The 21,782-nt window shown below is 43.6% G+C and overlaps 1 protein-coding gene across 4 annotated transcripts; it reads left to right on the forward strand.

Annotated features, from left to right (window-relative positions):
• The first annotated feature begins 839 nt into the window (after positions 1–839).
• On the forward strand, positions 840–21,417 carry LCA5L (lebercilin LCA5 like). Of its 4 annotated transcripts, none has more exons than XM_069945028.1 (8): positions 840–938; positions 3,906–4,134; positions 5,425–5,945; positions 10,312–10,449; positions 15,935–16,025; positions 18,351–18,451; positions 19,786–19,849; positions 20,783–21,417. In XM_069945028.1, exons 2-8 carry the CDS (start codon positions 3,948–3,950, stop codon positions 21,292–21,294), a joined length of 1,614 nt encoding a protein of 537 aa, XP_069801129.1. In that variant the 5' UTR covers positions 840–938; positions 3,906–3,947; the 3' UTR covers positions 21,295–21,417. The 4 variants fall into 4 exon arrangements, with proteins under 4 accessions (XP_069801129.1, XP_069801132.1, XP_069801130.1 ...); XM_069945031.1 differs by having other exon boundaries at positions 5,428–5,945; XM_069945029.1 differs by having other exon boundaries at positions 3,935–4,134.
• The last annotated feature ends 365 nt before the right edge of the window (positions 21,418–21,782 follow it).

Here is a 21,782-nt window from a genome sequence, read left to right on the forward strand (position 1 = left end):
TTATCTGACTGCCTTCTGCCTCTCAGTCTCAGTGAGCGCCCTAAAAGGTACCAGGCCTCTGTCTCTAGGTGTAGATAACTAGTGGTTTCCTTCCTACTTAGCAAAGTCAGTAGAGACTGAGAGCGGCTTACTTGCACTGTGCTCTACTGCAGTAAAGTCCCTTTTGTCTCTCCTTCTTGAAGAGGTGACTGTCCTGAAGTTAGTATCCACAGTGTAGGCAAGGGCTTACTCCTGTAACTCAAGTTACCTTGAAGTCAGGTCTAGTAGTGCTTTACTGCTGTTGTCTGTCACACTGGAAACAGGTCTGGTCTCTGTGTCTGGAACTGAAGTTTGTCCTTTGTTCTGCAGGCAGGGACTAGACTCCCCAAACTAACCAGAAAGTCCCTAGTTTATATAAAGCCCTGTGACAGGAGAAAGAGTGTGTGTAAGCTACCCTTCCTACTGCATCTGTGTCCTGGGGAAGTGTGACACCTAGTGGTTGGAGTAGTGCACAGCAAACTACATACTTCAGCTGTGGCACCTGAAAGAACTGCTTTTACTTACTACATATGTGTAGTGATTATGTACTTTTTCATGACTGTTCAGTGATACAGAAAGTGTGATAATCCAGCACACACCCATCCCATAGATGCTGAATGATTCTTGATCATCATCTCTCTGCTCATGTGTACTGTATCTCAGTTTTATTTTATGAACCAATAAACCTACAGCAGATGAGTGTTGCCATATGCCAGTGCAGGCTAGAGGGCACCATCGCCGTTTATGTGAAACTGGCATCTCTTCACGTGCCACAAGATGGAGTCCTGGCTTCAGGAACTACACCTCCCAGCATGCTTAGGTTTCCTGTCTCCATAGCAACAGGATACAGGTTGTTGTTTTTTTATTTCTCCTGCAAAACATCTGTTGGAAACTGTTGGAGAGCAGTGAGCGGAGCGCAGGTAATGGTGGATGGGGGTGGTTATAGCTGCAGGGGTAACAGAGTTCATTCCTGGGGTCCTAGACTATGTCAGGACCTAAGCTATGATAAAGTAGGATATAGCTATTGTGTAATATTAATACTATTGTAGCAGAGCTGAGTTTGGCATATAGCAAAACTATCTGCCATGTTATAAATTGTGTTCCTCAAGCCTTCGGCTGTCAGGGCATGATGGGAGTTGTAGTTTTGCAATGCCTGGAGACCTCCAGGTTGAGGGACACTGCAGTATTCAGCTATACTTCACTTAGGGTGCAGCATACTGTCTAGGGGCCATGTCCGGATGTTTTATTGTGCATAAAATAAATCATAAATTCATTCAGCTTTCCTATGTGTAAGCTGTAGCATGGCTGTCAGATGCAGCTGACTTTAGCTTTTTATTTGTCGCCGTTCATGATGAGAGTGAATAGTCTGGTCCTCTTATGTTTCAATGCAAGTTGAGGACCCCGGTGAATACTGATTTTTCTAGATAAAGCTTCAATGCCTTCTTCGTTGTTGACATCCTCTCATACTTGCAAACTCTATCTATACTACCTGTAGCGGTGAAAGGTAGTGTTCAGCTCTGCTACATCATCATTATTCATCCTGATCTTCTATTATCTGGGATTCTTCATAATAAGTCAGATCTGTCACCACCGTATAGCGCCCTACATATGAGCAACATATTATAGTGATAAGTCCGCTGGCCTACTATACTAAACGCAAGTACATAGATTGAAGTTTTTGATCTTTGGCTCTGAGTTCACACAAAGAGCAAATCTGCAGCAGTGAACATAGACTTCAGCTTAAATGTGCCCTTTTTTTTAATACCCCACACCATACTAGTTCCCTCTTTTGTGCCCCACCCCATAATTTGGCCTTCTTGTGCCCCACATAATTATTGTGCCATGTTCTGTACCCCACACAGTACTAGTGCCCTCTACAAAACTAGTACCCTCTTGTGCCCCACACAGTACTAGTGCCCTTTTTTGAGCCTCCAACAGTACTAGTGCCCCACACAGAACTAGTGTCCTCTTTTGAGCCCCACACAGCACTACAGTACTAGTGTCCTCTTCTATATAATCACAATTCCCAAATACTAGTCTCCTTATATAGGAAAGAGAGACCTTATGGTCCTCTTTGGGTTCCTGGGCTAAGTTGCACCCTCTGCATCCCCTTCATTTACACCACTGGTGTCCTCCTCTGTGCCCTCACACAGTAATAGTTGCCTTTGGTGTCCTCCCCTACACCCTCACACAGTAATAGTTGCCTTTGGTGTCCTCCCCTACACCCTCACACAGTAATAGTTGCCTGTGGTGTCCTCCCCTACACCCTCACACAGTAATAGTTGCCTGTGGTGTCCTCCCCTACACCCTCACACAGTAATAGTTGCCTGTGGTGTCCTCCCCTACACCCTCACACAGTAATAGTTGCCTGTGGTGTCCTCCCCTACACCCTCACACAGTAATAGTTGTCTGTGGTGTCCTCCCCTACATCCTCACACAGTAATAGTTGCCTGTGGTGTCCTCCCCTACACCCTCACACAGTAATAGTTGCCTGTGGTGTCCTCCCCTACACCCTCACACAGTAATAGTTGCCTGTGGTGTCCTCCCCTACACCCTCACACAGTAATAGTTGCCTGTGGTGTCCTCCCCTACACCCTCACACAGTAATAGTTGCCTGTGGTGTCCTCCCCTACACCCCCACACAGTAATAGTTGCCTGTGGTGTCCTCCCCTATCCCCCCACACAGTAATAGTTGCCTGTGGTGTCCTCCCCTATCCCCCCATACAGTAATAGTTGCCTGTGGTGTCCTCCCCTACACCCTCACACAGTAATAGTTGCCTGTGGTGTCCTCCCCTACAGCCTCACACAGTAATAGTTGCCTGTGGTGTTCTTCACTGTGCTCCCACAAAGTAATAATTGGCCAATTTGTGCTCCCATATAGTAATAATACCCCATTTGTGCCCCCACAGAGTAATAATGGTCCTTATGAGCACATCAGTATTAGTGACCTCCATTGTGTCCCCACACAGTATTGTTACCCACTTTACACCCTTTACAAAGTAACTCTCTGATCCTTGTGCACCCATGGTGATTATTCTCGTATGTATCCCAATATAATTATACACTTTTGAGCCCCAACACTGTAATGAAACCTCCTTTGTGCCCCCATAAAGTTACAGTGTCCTCTGATTGCCCCACTATACTATTGTCTCTGCTAACAATTTTTTCCTTTTGTGCCCCCCTTATGCTTACCTCTGTATCTTCAAAAGTTTTAACCCCATATACCCATCTGACCACATTTCCATGTCAGGCAGAGTGACTTTAATCCTTTACACCCAGCATTATAGCTGGACGACTGGTGCAGGTGCTACAGTGCAGCGATATGCTGAAGTGTATGTGCCAGGGCATCTGTATGCAATATTACAGTATATTCGGAAGATCAAAGTGACCAATAACCTTCCAGATTCTAAACCTAACCATTTTAACCCCTTATAAAGGATTATGGGGAAAAAGTTATGGATTAATGAAGGTCTGTTTGTTGCCCATTTTCCCAGTCGGTTTAGTATTTCGACATATTTACTAAAGGTGTGCGACACAATTTTCTCTAAAAACCTGACAAACCTATCAATTTTGTCGAAAAACCGTCCAAGTGGGTGTGTCCTTTAACACCTGCCACAACAAACAGATTAATTACGCAAACCATAATTTTTTTATGGGTTTTCTATTCTAAAAACCAGCCACTTTTAGAGTGGCGGGATGGTGGGGTTTTAGTTTCGTCCTGTGAAAAACCTTCCAGATTTACTAAGGGCGTGCACCATATTAATGAATGTGACGCGAGAAAACAGACTCAGCATAATGGCTTAAAACTGATACATTGTTAGTAAATGAGGTCCAATATTACTGCCTGCAATAGTTACTACATACAAAGTCATTTCTTTTACTTATAGTTCTACAAGGATGAGTATTGACATTTTAGATGGGAACATAGAATGGAGACAGACCCGACCCATAGTCCCTGCAGCAGCACTCCTAGTGCAAGTAAGACAAGCTGCAGTAACCAATCCCTCAGTGACAACTCCGACGAGAAAGCTGGAAGAGTAAAGGAGAGGGAAAAGACTCCAGAAAAGATCCCAGAGAAAAGAAAGAACAGCATGTGCCAGACATTCCCTAAAGTCGGTAAGATTGTATAATGAGGACAGTGGTTGCAATTTACTAATACTGTGAAGTCCTTAGGGCCCTATTACACGGAGCGATAATCGGCCAAATCAGGCATAATCCATATAATAGAGAGAACGATCAGCCGATAATCTTGTTTCTTTAGGTCCAGGCACAAATGTCTGTGTAATAGCGATGCGCTCCCGACGCCCTGATGATTGTAGTGTAAAATAATAAAGAAATATATATATACATACAGAGCTCTGCTACACATACTGTACACACATACACAGCACTGCTGCACATGCATTATATACACACAGCTCTGCCACACACACATATGCAGCACTACTGCACATAGATTATATATACACACAGCTCTGCTACACACACACGCACTGCACTGATGCACATTCATTATATATTCACACAGCTCTGCTACACACACATACATTTTATATACACACAGCTCTGCTACACACACATATACAATAAAATAATCATTATGACTTTAATCCTTAGTTTTTGTATGATTCCACTGCTCCCTTTTTTCATTCAACACCTCCCAATTGCTCCTCTAGCTGTTGTTCAGGTGACTATTGCTGTCAATCACTAGCCTCTATGGTCTTGCACCATACACCCATGTCTGCCATCCAAGCACTATTAGGCCTAATCAGTGGGAAGATCTGTTTCAGAGGTCGGACTTTCACCCATTGGCATCCAATAAAGTAGAATCCAGTACTACACTGACCAAATTTGGATGTGTAACAAAATTACTTTAATCCAGCAACCAAAACAGCCTTAGAACTTTTATCTGATTCCAAATTTTAAACATGGACGTAAGAAATCAGGTTCTAAAGCGCCAAATACCAGAGCTGCGTCTACATATAGTAAGACTTATGGTGCGTTCACACCTACAGGATCTGCAGCTGATTTTCTGCAGCAGATTTCATTTAAATAACTGAACACAGCATCAAATCTGCTGCAGATCTGCTGCAGATCCTGTAGGTGTGAACGCACCCTTAAAGAGGTTATAGAGACTTAGAAAAACATGGCTGCTTTTGATCAGAAACAGCACCTCTCCTGTCCTCAGTTTGGGTGTGGGTTTTGCAGCTCAGTTCTCTAAGTGAATGGAGCGGTGGTGCTGTTTTTGGCAAGAAAGTAGTTGAGCTTTTTCTAATCTTGGATAACCCCTTTAAGGGGGTGGAGAAAATGAATGACATAATTCCTGGGTGATGCCCTCAGCGCTAGACATACAAGCAGCCATTTTTTTATGTAGTGTTACTTTAAAGCTTCTGTTTTTGTGATTAGCAGACAGAAGATTTTCCTGGAGGAAGTCACCACCTTGCAAACAGTCATCCATAAAGCCACAACAGGCTCCTTTCACCACCCATAAGGCAGAAAGTGACATCACATGCCGCATCTTGTCAGCACAAATTCGCAAAGTGAAAGAACTTAAGGACGAGCTGTGTGATGTCCAGCGCACCCTGGAGGCCACAAACCGTGAGAATCGGCTGCTGACCCGACTCCAGCATATACACATGAAGGCCCTGCAGAAATACGAAAGCCCAGAGGGTAGTATACACCATCTTATAGCCAGACATTGTAGTGAAGTCAGGACGCTGAGAGAGAACCTGAGGACCACACAGGAGAGTGAGCGAGGCCTATCTCTGAAGCTGAGGGTGGCAGAAAGTGAATTGCTGAAGGCAAAGGATAATTTATGGCGGCTACAGAGACTGGCGGAGGATAAGAATCTTGCCGAGAGAGAAGAGCTCAATAAAAAGTTATCCAGTCTCCTGATAAAGATGGAGATCGATAGCACCAAAATAAAGGTATAGCCCTATCCATAAAGTGAACAATCCCTGTGGGATACTGCTAAGAAATTAAAGGGAGTTTTATCCTAAATTTTAAAATAATCATATAAAAGTAGATCAGGAGACAGGGCAGGCGGTAAATGAGGTTTGGTGATTAGGTCTGGTTTACTTACAGAGATATTGGTATTTTTTATATTCAGCTGTGGTGGCCATTTGTGTAAAAGTGACAACAAGTGAAGTGAAGCCATATTGGACAGAAAGTGATGGTAAACTCTCCCAACTCTCAGACAGATGTTATAGGGGCGTTTTTATGCATTTGTGACGCTACAAGGTACAAACAAAGTGAAAGCAATAGCACCTTCCCTGACATCAGTGCAAACATACGCCCCTATATGCAGTGCAGCATATGTCCTTGAAAATGCCACTACAGCTACAAGCCCCACACTATGCAAAGTGTCAGCTAGATTCTTCCTATAAGAGCCTGCCATAAATATCTGCAACATGCCCCCCCCTATATACAGTGCAGCACATGCGCCCCCTATATACAGTGCAGTACATTCCTACAACTACTTGCCCCATATATATCCGCCATGTACAGCTGTGGTGATGCCCCGCTGGGAGGCGCGACCGGTCACTTGCCAGATGGTAAACTGTGACTCCACTGCAGTAGTGGTTGGTCGGGGAACTCAGCCAGATGTTACGCTGTCATGACGCCAGTGTTGGTTGGGCACACAGGTATGATGGCACACCTGGTTTTAGTTTAGTGAGGCTGGCTATACCCTTTCCCTTGTGGTCAGTAACCTGCCGGGCTATTTGGAGGTCCCTTGGGTGCTTATCACGGTGGTCCTGGTTTGGAGTCGTGACCCACCTGGACTATCGGTACCGCCACCCACAGAAAGGGGAGCTGACCCAAGGAAGATGCAATGACTGTGTAGGTGCTTGGATAAAAATCATAGTCCAGTTACAATAAATAAACTCTTCTTTACTGCAGGAATACTTGATATAGTGATACACAATAGGCTTTTGGCTTGATAAGATACCTTGGATTTTAGTAATCAGATCTGTGCTGAGAGCTTAAAAAAAGAGTACAGCCTGCTGACTGAGTTGCCTGCTGAGAAACATAGAAACATAGAAGATTGTCGGCAGAAAAAGACCACTGGGTCCATCTAGTCTGCCCTTTTAGTATTTTCTTTCTTATTATCTTAGGATAGATATATGTTTATCCCAGGCGTGTTTAAATTCTGTTATTGTGGATTTACCAACCACCTCTGCTGGAAGTTTGTTCCAGGTATCTACTACTCTTTCAGTAAAATAATATTTTCTCACATTGCTTCTGATCTTTCCCCCAACTAACCTCTCACTGTGTCCTCTTGTTCTTGAGCTCAGTTTTTTACTAAAAACACTTCCCTCCTGAACCTTATTTAGTCCTGTAACATACATAAAGGTTTCAATCATGTCCCCCCTTTCCCTTCTTTCCTCCAGACTATACAGATTCAAATCCTTAAGTCTTTGGACCCGTTCTATTTTATCAATATCCTTTTTAGGTGAGGCCTCCAGAACTGGACACAGTATTCCAGATGTGCCCTTACTAGAGCTCTGTGCAGTGGGATCACAATCTCCCTCTTCCTACTGGTTATACCTCTAGCTATACACCCCAGCATACGATTAGCCTGGTTGCACTGGTGACTCATTTTAAGGCTGTCTGATATCACTACCCCTAAATCCTTCTCTTCTGAAGTCTTTTCCAACGCAGAACTGCCGATGTGATACTCGGATAGAGGATTCCTCCTCCCCAAGTGCATTATTTTACATTTGGAAACGTTGAACTTCAATTTCCACTGTTTGGACCACGTATCTAGCAAAGCTAAATCATTTTCCATATTACTGACAGCTCCAGGAATATCAACCCTATTGCACACTTTTGTGTCGTCAGCAAACAGACAAACTTTACCTACCAAACCTTCTCCTATGTCACTTACAAACATATTAAAAAGAATAAGACCCAGAACAGACCCTTGTGGCAACCACTTGTAACCAGTCTCTGCTCGGAATATACACTATTAACAACAACCCTCTGATATCTATCCTTCAGGCAACCACAAATCCACTGAACTATCCAGGGATTAAGTCCAATTTTCTCCAACTTCTCTATCAGCTCTTTATGGGGAACTGTATCAAAAGCTTTGCTGAAGTCCAGATAGGCGATATCCACAGCACAACCTTCATCCAGCACTTTTGTGGCATAATCAAAGAAATCAATGAGATTAGTCTGACATGATCGGCCCTCAGTAAAGCCATGCTGTTTTGAATCCATCAAATTGTTGATTCTTAGGTGATCCATTATCTTCTTTTTTAGAAGAGTTTCCATCATTTTCACTACTACAGATGTGGCTACACTTCCTCTCCCCATGTGATAACTTCCTACAGCATATGTAACATGTGCTGTGAGTGGGTGAGAAGGGAGTGCAAGAAAAAGAGAAGGATAGAGAAAGAGCTCTCATTGGTGCACAGATCATAAAGACTATAACTAGGGATGGTCCAAACCGAGTTCGTACGAACCCGAACTCTCTGTAATGATTCCCGCTGTCTGCCCTCTCCGTGGAGAGGGTGGATACAGCGGGAGGACCGCCTGGAAAACTGGGATACAGCCATAGCCATAGGCTGTATCCCAGTTTTCCAGGCGGTCCTCCCGCTGTATCCACCCGCTCCACGGAGCGGGCAGACAGCGGGAATCTGATGCTGAGCGTTCAGGTTCTTACGAACCCGAACCTCGGCAGTTTCGGACCATCCCTAACTATAACCCTTCAACTGCTACAGCTGTGCAATACTTAGGCATACAGTACATATACTAGCGACATCTAGTGGTAAAACATAGGTAATACTTCACTACCAATAATACTTGGTACCAATGAGTACAGGCTTTTGTGGGGGGTGTAAAGACAAGGAACACGCGTGGTGGGACACCACACACCCACTGTATACAGTGTAGCACATGCCCTCCATAGTGGAGGCCCCCAAGCAAAGTGGCATTCGCAGGCACCAAAGTAGCAGCAACAGATACAGGCTGTAGGCTGTATCCATGTTTTTCAATACTATCTAGGGCTGCTTCCAACATCTGCAGTCACGAGGAGTCAAACATTGAGCTTTTGGGTTCTGAGAACGTTGACAAACCTGAACAGTTCGGCCTCTCCGCTCAACATTACTGATGAACATTAACATTAGCTAATGTGGGAAAGATCTTTAGTTGCTTAGAGATCACCTTGGGTTTCTTTGTGACCTCATGGACTATTTTACCTCTTTGTGATCTTTGTGGGTTGGATTCTCCAGGGGAGGGGCATAATGGTCATGAATTTCCTCCATTTGTATAAAATATCTGCTTTTCAGAAAGGTTCACTTTCATCACTCACAGATATGCAATACTGGATCGTTTTTTCTCAAGAAATGAAGTTTAATATGTTTCACTGGTTTATCAGATTTGGTTCTTTTATCTACTTTAAGGTTTCACAAACTTTCAAGCCCCCACTCTGTATATCACCCTACATCTTTTAGAGGATTGATTAGTCTAGATACTCATTACTAATGGTTGTTCCTTCTATGTGTTGAGGAATGGGGATGAGCAAGGCCTGGGGCTTGTCATGTCTCAACGTGAGAGTTGTCACCAATATTTCACTTAATGATTTTGCAAATTTACAATAAAAAATGTAAAAAACCCTTAGGGATCTCTCAAAATATTTTTAACTGGTAGAAGTTAGAGGGTACATATGACTTCAGCATAGCTACTTTATCTCATGAAGGGATGGGGAAACTTTTCATTGTGTGCTACGGTGAAATGGGATGTTACAAGGATGCACCCGCAGAACCGGCCGGGATGAACTTCACGGATAACTGCCTTTCTGTGACACGGCCGGGTCACAGAACGGCCGGTGTCATGCGCTGTGTGAACCCGGCCTTATACTGCAGCTATACATGTGTAGAGGCACACGCTCACCATGAGCATGAAGGGTTAATCGCATCTTTCAAACCTGCTTTAAAATTATCCATGCTGTCAGTTTCCCTCTCCTTAATGGCCGAGCAAATGATACAGTGATCATTTTTGCGGCCCAGCTACTCGACTAATTGTGCAGTGTAAAGGCACTACAAATGAGCGCCTATCTCGCTGATGGGCGCTCATTTACCCCCTTGCATGGCCCCATATTGGGTCATGGAAAAGGACCCTAAGATTTTGACCATGTACATTTGACCATGACCACAATAACCAAGTTTAAGAAAATCCTGTTTGTAACGCCACAGTCATCTATTACTGCTTCTACTGATTCCATACTCTGATTCTGTACATGAACAGAAACTATTAAGCTTCATTTACTTATTCCTATTCTGCTTTCAGGTGCTAGATAAACAACTCCACCTCATGGATAACTTCTATGACCGTCAGCTGGCCATGGAAAGTAAGAAGACGTCTGAAGCCTACGACACTTCAAGGAAACTACAGGAGGACATTCTATCACTGCAGCAAACTATAAAGGTGATATATGGGGGACAGTACAGCTCTGAAGGTCCGAGGGTTTTGGACATAATATAGATGGTCAAACGTGGTCGAATCTGAACTAAAAAAAAAAAGGGGGGGGGGGAAGCTAAAAAAATTTATATTTTTAATGCCCACAGTCACTTCTGCGTATATATCAACAATCCCGCTTTTTTTTTCTTCGAAAGACTGATGAATCAGGCCCCAAAGGGGAGGGGTTTATGCAAATTAGATATAAAAGAAACACTTGCTTACTCTAACTACTATGTACTATATATAACACAGGTGTCATCTTATGTGTTATAGTGGACTGGTGTGTGGCGGCTACCTCTACAACCTCCATAGTGATGCCCAAGCTTATGCAGTGTTTCACAGTGAAGCACCTGAATTGAGCTTTGACTCAGGTGTGAACCCAGCCCAACACAGAAAATGAAGGTCTCCCCTGTGGGTACGAGCCCCACCGATAGACATACATAGTTAGCATGGGCGAAAAAAAAAGACATGTCCATTAAGTTTGACTATAAGACTTGTGTATGGAGGACTGTTAATGATGCTCCTGGCTGTGCTACTTTGGAGAGTGCGCTGAAGATAAATATGGGAGAAAAAGTAAGAAGGTTGTAAATACAGCATAACTTTTCTTTAACGCTCTAGAGATATATTCTCACGCAGCAGATTTCTTGCGGAAAATGTTTCCCATTTCTCTGAATGGGATTTGAGTATCTTGAGGTCCTAAAAAAGTCTGGCCGGGGGGAATCATTTTGGCAGTGGGTGGGGGAAACATAATAAAGAAGGTATATTTACCTGTCCCGGTGCATGTGCAGCGCCGCATCCAGCTCCTGGATCCCAACCAACAGTCTTCATATATCCTCTGCTGCTGATGGATGCCCCACTCAGCCAGCTAGTGAATGGGGTGGGGCACCGCTGCAGTCACCAATTAGCTGATCAGGCTATATCCCACCCTTTCTTGATGTTTCAGCCGAGTTATGATGTATCCTGAAGCCAGGAGAAAACTACATCCGGTGGGGAACAAGAGCCCAGTGACGCTGTACAGCACGGGTACGAGGTCTGCTAAGCATACTTTCTCTATTATGTTCTCTCTACCCCCTGCCCAAAATGATTTTTTCCCCTCACGGGACTTCTCCTTACAGTATACAGTATGAGATGTCCCTAATGTACTAAAGGGGTTGTCCAGAATTAGAAAAAGCACAGCTACTTTCTAGCAAAAATAGCACCACCCCCTGCCCTTAGGTTTTACAACTAGAGATGAGCGAACCTCGAGCATGCTCAAGTCTATCCGAACCCGAACTTTCGGCATTTGATTAGCGGTGGCTGCTGAACTTGGATAAAGCCCTAAGGCTATGTGGAAATCATGGATATAGTCATCGACTGTATCCATGTTTTCCAGACAACCTTACAGCTTTATCCAAAGTCAGCAACCCCAGCTAATCAAATACCGAACGTTCGAGTTTGGATCAACTCGAACCCGGTTCGCTCATCTCTATTTACAACACATCTCCATTCACTTTAATGAAATTGAACTGCAAAAAACCTGCACCCAAACTGAGGACAGGAGAGGCGCTGTTTCTGAAAGAGAGCGGTCAGTCTAGACAATCCATTTAATTCGGGTCCGTACTAACACAGAGATCTCTGATGCTTCCAAACGGAAGTAAACCTAGATCCCTGCACTCTTGTGATCTTCCTGCAGTTTATTAGACCCTTAGGAGATCCTGTTGTTGCAGTCTTACTTCCCCTAGATGTGGCCGTGTAGTGCATGAGAAGGCTGGAAATTTGTTTGACAACACTGCTGATGATATCTCAGCTGCTAGAACAGCTGCAAACACAACAGGTGTGTAATGTGAACAGTGACCAGCAGGTACAGCAACAGCAGATGGGAGACATACTGTGTGACTGTCCTGTATGCTCTCCCCCCTAGCAGCAATAACTGACGAGCATATGGGGGCACTATTGTTTGCTTTCATGCCCAGCAGACAACCCTGGCAGCGTACATATCCCTGTATCATTGATAAAAACATATCTATTGTGTATGGCGTTGCAAATTATTTAAGGCACTAAGTGCAGATTTACACGCCATTACCCTCTAAATGACTCCCGACACCCATAAACACAATAGGATAGAGTCCTACAGTAATAATAGTCTACACACAATCAAAGTAACTTCTTCCCTATAAAACATTAAGGTTGTAATGCTGTCCTGAAAATAATGCTTCAATCTTTTCGCCATGAAGCCCTTTTCCCAGATTTCAACGCTTTCCAGCTTCCCATTTTCCCGAAAATACAGAAATGAGGCTGCAATATCACCTCTGACCAGCAGGTGACACAAAGATCTTTATCCAGCAAAGCATTCATAGCCACACGTGAGGTTTAAGTTATCTATGCTACTCAATATAGAGAAAGCAATGCTTAGAGAGTAGTGGTTCCTTTGGGCATGATGGGAGTTGTAATTTTGCAATAGCTGGAGGGCCAGAGGGTGGGGAACACTAGCTTAGAGTATTCTGATCCAACATGGTCTTCATAGACGTATCCCTAGGAAGTGACTGCGGGTACATTGCTCAATTGGAGGATAAGGTATTCATAAATGAACTTACCATCTCATCATAACCCCTTCCTTTTCCCCATGCTTTACACTGCAGCTCTGCTTGAAGACCTCTGGCTTCCATGTGCATTCTCATTAGCCAGGCTAAATATATTATATATAAGACATTCTCTGACATTTTACATAGAAATACAGTACATAGAACTTACAGCATTAGGTCATTTTAAAGGGGAACTCCAGGTAGACCTCTGCAGAAGCATATACGTAGCATTATTTACCTAACTATTACAGTTTTGAAACTTATAAAAATCCATTAGTTTGGGGGGGGGGGTTGTTCTGTATTGTGTGACTGTACTTCCTTGTTGAGCAGTTGTACACAGTACTACAGGTTCCAGAGTGCAATGCTTTCACTCAGCTGTTCATCACAGTCCCCCACCCTGCCTATTCCCCGCCCAAATCTGTTGCAGAACATCTAGGCTGTGTTCACACATTGCAGTTTCATTGTGTTACTGAATTATTTGTAGTACTTTATCATTTCATTGTGTTTCCACCCACACAGCACACTGTATTCTCTATCTGTAACACCACACAGCACGCTGTATCCTCTACCTGTAACACCACATAGCACGCTCTATTTTCTACCTGTAACACCACACAGCACACTGTAGTCTCTACCTGTAACACCACACAGCACACTGTATTCTCTACCTGTAACACCACACAGAACAGTGTATTCTCTACCTGTAACACCACACAGCGCTGTATTCTCTACCTGTAACACCACACAGCACACTGTGTTCTCTACCTGTAACACCACACAGCACGCTGTATTCTCTACCTGTAACACCACACAGCACACTGTGTTCTCTACCTGTAACACCACACAGCATGCTGTATTCTCTACCTGTAACACCACACAGCACGCTGTATTCTCTACCTGTAACACCACACAGCACACTGTATTCTCTACCTGTAACACCACACAGCACGCTATATTCACTACCTGTAACACCACACAGCACACTGTATTCTCTACCTGTAACACCACACAATGCTGTATTCTCTACCTGTAACACCACACAGCACGCTGTATTCTCTACCTGTAACACCACACAGCATGCTTAATTCTCTACCTGTAACACCACACAGAACAGTGTATTCTCTACCTGTAACACCACACAGCGCTGTATTCTCTACCTGTAACACCACACAGCACACTGTGTTCTCTACCTGTAACACCACACAGCACGCTGTATTCTCTACCTGTAACACCACACAGCACACTGTGTTCTCTACCTGTAACACCACACAGCATGCTGTATTCTCTACCTGTAACATCACACAGCACGCTGTATTCTCTACCTGTAACACCACACAGCATGCTGTATTCTCTACCTGTAACACCACACAGCACACTGTATTCTCTACCTGTAACACCACACAGAACAGTGTATTCTCTACCTGTAACTCCACACAGAACACTGTATTCTCTACCTGTAACACCACACAGCACGCTGTATTCTCTACCTGTAACACCACACAGCACGCTGTATTCTCTACCTGTAACACCACACAGCACACTATATTCACTACCTGTAACACCACACAGCACACTGTATTCTCTACCTGTAACACCACACAGCACACTATATTCACTACCTGTAACACCACACAGCACACTGTATTCTCTACCTGTAACACCACACAGTGCTGTATTCTCTACCTGTAACACCACACAATGCTGTATTCTCTACCTGTAACACCACACAGCACGCTGTATTCTCCACCTGTAACACCACACATTACGCTGTATTCTCTACCTGTAACACCACACAGCATGCTGTATTCTCTACCTGTAACACCACACAGCACCCTGTATTCTTTACCTGTAACACCACACAGCACCCTGTATTCTCTACCTGTAACACCACACAGCACACTGTATCCTCTACCTGTAACACCACACAGCACGCTATATTCTCCACCTGTAACACCACACAGCACTGTATTCTCTACCTGTAACACCACACAGCACACTGTATTCTCTACCTGTAACACCACACAGCACACTGTATTCTCTACCTGTAACACCACACAGCACTGTATTCTCTACCTGTAACACCACACAGCACACTGTAGTCTCTACCTGTAACCCAGACAGCATGCTGTATTCTCTACTTGTAACACCACACAGTACACTGTATTCTCTACCTGTAATGCTGATATTGGAATAAAGTAAAGAACTTTTTAAATTTAATTTACTTTTTTTTTTTTCGCACGCACATATTATAATCAAGCATCTTTTGTCTTTGAAGTTAAAGCCCCATAATAGGGACTTTATTCGATATTATCTTACATGGGATATACTGTTTTTGCCTTGTTTTTTTTTGTCCAGGTGGGATTGGCAGTGTCGGCCCTCATCCTCTGTGCCGTTTAGCATAATGTAATTGTGTTGCTGCATCATTTTTGCAAATACGCTGCAGTACTGCAATGAAACTCCAACATGTGTGAACATAGCCCAAATTTCACTGCAGAGTTTTGCACAATCAGTGAAGTTGCAGCAGCTGCTTCTGGCCGGTCAGAAATGGTGATTCACTCAGGGGATTGGGGGATCCAGCCAAGCCTCCTATGACATCACGCCCTGCTCCCTGTCTGCATCATCAGCAAACACACACAATGTGAGACAGAAGCATGGAATATTTGTCTCCTAAGGGGGGGAGCAGTGGGAGCAGGAGACAATGTGAATTGGCACAGAGGCCAATTTTCTTCACTTCCTGGATTTCTATCAGCTACCAGTGTGGCAGAACCACACAGATATGGTAATACATTATATAGACACATCTATATAACTTTTAATGTACTTTTAATAGAAAACAAGTTTTCCTTATGTAAAGTTCCCCTTTAAGTTTCAATTTTCTTTTTCATTTTAAGAAAAAAGATAGAGAACTGCATATAAAAAATATATACTCCCATCGGATGCCCAGAAATATATGGAAATACGGCAGCGTTTATAGTCAGAGAGGTAGGTATCATGTATCTATATATGGTAGCAAGGCTATAGTGTGTATATATATATATATATATATATATATATATATATATATATGAGTCCTTCAAAATTACCTCCAGCCGGCCACAAATATGCATGTGTCTGCACAGATGTTTAGAAACTGACTCCGTGAGGATGGTATGAGGGCCCGACATCCACATATTGGGGTTGTGCTCACAGCCCAACACTGTGCAGGACGCTTGGCATTTGCCAGAAAACACCAGGATTGGCAAATTCGCCACTGACGCCCTGTGCTGCCACAGACGAAAGCAGGTTCACACTGAGCTCGTAACAGACATGACAGAGTCCTGAGACGCCGTGGAGAGTCATCTGCTGCCTGCAACATCCTTCAACATGACCAGTTTGGCAGTGGGTATGTAATGGCGTGGGGTGGCATTTCTTTAGAGGGCCACACGGCCCTCAATGTGCTTGCCAGGAGATCCCTCAGGAGACCATCCGCCACCTCATCAGGAGCATGCCCAGGCATTGTAGGGAGGTCATACAGGCACGTGGAGGCCACACACAATACTCAGCCTTATTTTTACTGGTTTTAAGGACATTACATCAAAGTTGGATCAGCCTGTAGTGTGTTTTTCCACTTTAATTTTGTGTGTGACTCCAAATCCAGGCCTTCATTGGTTAATAAATGTGATTTACATTCAACTTTGTACAGAACAAAGTATTCAATGACAATATTTCATTCAGTCAGATCTAGGATTTATTTGAGTGTTCCCTTTATTTTTTTGAGCAGTGTATGTATCCAGGGAGAGTTATGTTGTATGTTTCTATTGTAAAAAAAAAAAAGTACATTACACAATATAGGATGGACTTGAACTGGAAAGCGTAGGCTGACACTCTATAAGGATATGTCTGGTGTATTATAGGGTATGGATGTCCTGGCTATGTATATGGGATATAAATAACATACACCCATCAGCCATTACATTACAGACACCTCTGCCCTAGACATTGTATAGATTTCCAGGCCCAGGCATTGTATAGAATAATGGTATAGATCCTCCAGGCCCGGACCCTTATCCCTGTGATGTCCCTCCCCATCAAGACCCCATACCCCTGTGATGCTAACATCCAGACCCCATATCCCTGTGATGCCCTCCATCCAGACCCCATACCCTTGTGATGCTAACATCTAGACCCCATATCCCTGTGATGCCCTCCATCCAGACCCCATATCCCTGTGATGTCCCCTGTGGTATCAGCAGGTAGATCCTGGTCTGATGTGTGGCCTCAATGGATTAGACTTTTTTCTCCAGCACATCCCACAGAAAATCAATCACATTGAGATCTGAGGAATCTGGAGGCCGAGTCACCATTGTGAACAATCTTTGAACAATTTCCCCGGGGTATTATCCTGCTGACCAATGCCATTAGGGCATACTGCCATGAAGTGCCACTTAGTGTTTAGTAGGTTGTACGTGTCACCGTAACATCCACATGATACCAGGACACAAGGTCTCCAGTAGAACACTGCCCATGACACTGCCCCTGCCATCTTGTCTTCTTCCCATAGATAACATGATCCATCAGACCAGATACTTTCTTCTCTTGCTCCATGCTCCAGTCCTGATGCCCATTGGAGACACTGTTAGCAGTGGGCAGGGATCAGTATGGATGCTATGACAGGTCACACAACAAGTTGCCATGTACTGAGTGATATGACAACTTCTATCGTAGACAGCAGGGACTTTTGCAGCAGTTTGCTACAGCAGCTCTTCTGTGAAATCAGACCAGGTGGGCTAGCCTTCTCCCCCCCCCCCCCAGACATCAATAAACCTTTAGCCACCATGACCCTGTCCTCAGTCCCTGGTTGTCCTTTCTTGGACACTTTTGGTTGGTAGTAACCACTCATGTATTCCGGGAACACAGTACAAGAGGGGCCGCTCTGGAGATGATCCAGTCTATACACTATACACATCACTATTTGGTCCTGGTCACAGCTTCAAGAACAGACTGGTCACTTGCTCCTTCTATGACAGACGCCATTTTCGCCAGATCATCCATGTCATTCACTTCACCTGTTGTAATGTTTTGGCTGATCGGTGTATATCTCATTCATTTGTTTCCTATGGTGATTGTCTCCTCCTTATTTCTCAAGGAGCAGAATGTGTTGTCATGTCTCATACTGAGGATTCTTACCTAGAACAACCCAGAATGTAGCACTGAACCCTACACCAGATGATATACAATGTTATGCATCATCTACCACCATAGGAGCACGTGTTCTGCCGGACGAGGCTCCTGTCAGACATCACTGACTTTTATCATTTGTTTGTATAGGACTGATGTTCACTAGAAGCACTCAGACAGAGAGCGGGATGGTTACACAGGATCAGCTGAGCGCACACGAAGGCGAGGAATACGGTGAACGCCAAGACAAGGTTAAAGATGTAGATGTGATGTATATACCATATACATACAGATTAATAGTGGGTTTTGCGCCTTTCTAGTATACTCTGTGCTTCAATTCTTTGACATTTGCAAGATCTCTGCTTGCTGTAAGTAAACAGAAAGAGTCACTGTTGATATTCAGAAACTTAAAACTGAAAGGAACCAGCAGAACAATTGTTCAGAGGTTAGATGTCACTTGAACCCACATCAGTAGGATGTAATAAGTAAAATAATTTACAGACAATAGGTTGAGATCCTGAAAATAGCAAAGGGAACGATACACAAGTTGCTTTAATTATACTTACCCTGGATGATCCTTGTTAATGAAAACAGAGCATGGCAACTTACTGTGGGGCCCAGAGACCAGTCCACAATGTCCATGCTGACTACTGTCCACCACCAAACATGTCTTCAATGGGCATCAGGACTAGAGCATAGCACCTCATGGGTCACGTTCTCCATCATGTGGACAGCCGGGTGCATGTGTGTCACTTACCTGGGAAGATATGGCACTAAGATGCACTATGGGAAGAAGACAAAATTGGCAGGGGCAGTGTGATGGGCTATATTCTTTGATTGGCCACTTCCTTGTATCAAGATGAGGAAGTGGTGAGCAGCAGGGACCAGGCAGCACTAGAAGAGGGAAAACAGCAGGTTAGTACAAGTTTTATCTATTTAGCCAGGAGTAAAAATAGTGCCGGACAACCCTTTTAACAATCTCTTTGAAAACTGTGCCCACTAGATATGGGCATGATTCTCTGATTTGGGGCCCATCACTGAGGTGTTCACAGCACCAAGGGTATGTAATACATGGCAGTTGCAATTTTGCAAAATCTGGAGAGCCAAAGGATGGGGAAGACTGTCCTATAGTTATAAGCCTGATTACTGTCCCTAATGCCTATATACATTATATATATAGAATAAAGCAGGTAGACGGCACTCCAATAAAGTGAATAGGTGCAGGTTTATTCACCCGTATACGTACAGCTGTACGTATACGGGTGAATAAACCTGCACCTATTCACTTTATTGGAGTGCCGTCTACCTGCTTTATTCTATACTCTGTGGAGTCGGGGGTCGACTACCAAGGACGTGCACCCATCGGCTGGAAGCCATTTGACTTTAAGTCAGCACAGTGCCGTTCAATTCTATCATTTTTCCTACATTATATATATATATATATATATATATATATATATATATATATTGTATACTAACATGAAGCATTTGACTACCGGTAGTCAAATGCTGCACGTGGCGGGTCGGATGAGTTTCGAGTCTCTATGAGTTTAATATATTGTGTCACACGTGAATATTATTACAGAACATAGAATCGGAGAATGACAGCAGTAAGAAAGAAGATAATAGTCCTGAGATGACCAGTGAAGGTGAGTGTCAGAGTAAAGCTTACTTATCCTCCTCCCCTACACACGACGCATAAGTCCCTGCACCAAGGGAGTTTAAAGGGAATTTGTCAGCACTCGGACCTGACCCGAGGTGCTGACAGTGTGCTGTAGGTGGCAGTCTCCTAATGAGCCTGTAACCTTTGAAAAATATATCTGTGGAGGCAATGGTGGGCAATCTCAATTCTCCTACTGTAAAGTAGAGTAAAAAAGGAGTAATAGTTTAGTGTTTGCGCCGCAGTCTGGCGTGACATGCAATTTCAAAATGGTCTCACCGTCTCCAAAGTAATAGTAGTTTTAGCCAAATTATTTTAAGTAGAAAACCCAAAAGATACAAACTCCTGAATTTTTCAGCCATACAAGAAATCCTTTCCATCCAGAGAAGGTTAAGGTGAATACAGGTTTGGCTGGCGCTCATAGTCCCGGTACCTCAAGCTTCTCAGCTTCTATTATTTTAGTAAATACTTGTATTCTTGAGAAAATAACAATGCTGGAGCATCTTACTTAAAACTGTGGCTTGTGCCATTCTTTTGTTCTACCTCTTGTGTATAAATAAAATGACAACTGGGCGTTGCAATTTCCCCTGTCAATAGGGCATGTTCCTACATAGTCTGACAGCGTCCAATCAGAGCTGACTGTACCAGACACACCTTATTATCAACAGGGAATGGTATGACCCAGTTAATTTATTCATACATTTCTAGATAGAATAACATAGGGAAGGCATGACAGAGAGTGGTAAAGGTGCTCCTGAATTGTTATATAGGAAAGGCAAGTATTTGGTAAAACAGACATGAGAGTAGAGGCAGCAGGTCTTTAAAGTATGAGTAGTGGCAGGGGGGATATTGTAACTTTCTATGGTTTGGATGGGAACCCAGTTTCCTCTTACTGTACTAGATTTTTAAATTAAATTTTTAGAGGCCCCAACACATGATGTCTTGGCGTACGAGGAAAAGGATGACTTTTTGGAAATTGATGAAAAGTACAAAGAGCAGAACAAGGAAAGCTCAACAGAGGGACCAAACAGGCCACTATTAGAGAGAGACTTAGGGCAAGGGGACACAAGACATTACGAGAAAAACAAGCTGGAAACCGTGTCTACTGAAAATAAAGTTGACTCAAAAAAGAGAGCCAACGATACAAGATCTTACCTCCCCAAGCTCAGTAGAGATTACATATTCACTGCCGCCACAGAGAACCTCCACCAAGGCCTCCCAGCAAGTGGGCCAATCCCAAGCTTAAGTAAAGCCCATAGTTGTAAAATACTCCATCGTGACTCCAGTCTTGGTCATGAAGAACTTTCTCTGCCAAAAATCAAGACTGGTAAAGAGAAAATAGGGAAATGTCCAGGAGTTTCTCTGAGCAACAGGAAGAATAACTTGAATAACGAACTTGTTGGAACTGGGTACGGAGTGGAAAACAGCATTTAGAGTGATTTTTCAACTTTAGAGAAAGATTTCAGTTTATAGGTTTATGGAAGGCAGCTGGCTGTAGCACACATCTGATCTATAAAGACCTTTACTTATGTTTAATAAAGTATGCCCAACCATAAATATCAAGCCTGTTTTTTTAAGTATAGCTGCTATATTTTAAACACTATTAGGACACTATTCCAGTGATCAGACCCCCATTGATTACAAATACTGAGGTATTGCCCTCTGAGTTAATGGAACGACAGAGCACATGCTCAGCCACTGCCCCATTCATTTTCTATGGGCCTACTGAACAAAGCTAAGCACAGCGCTCAGATATATTAGGAAGCACTGATTTGACATTTACAGGGCCCCTGCTAATTTCCAGTAACTTATCCTATCCCAACTGAGAATGGTAGCCATAGATGTCATGTAGCTGAGTGATTTTGCTAACCTTGCAGTCCCTTATGAACCCACAGCCCAAAATGGAAATGTCTTGACCCTGG

This window comes from Dendropsophus ebraccatus, chromosome 11 (assembly GCF_027789765.1).
Source record: "Dendropsophus ebraccatus isolate aDenEbr1 chromosome 11, aDenEbr1.pat, whole genome shotgun sequence".
In the NCBI taxonomy this organism is placed as follows: domain Eukaryota; kingdom Metazoa; phylum Chordata; class Amphibia; order Anura; family Hylidae; genus Dendropsophus; species Dendropsophus ebraccatus.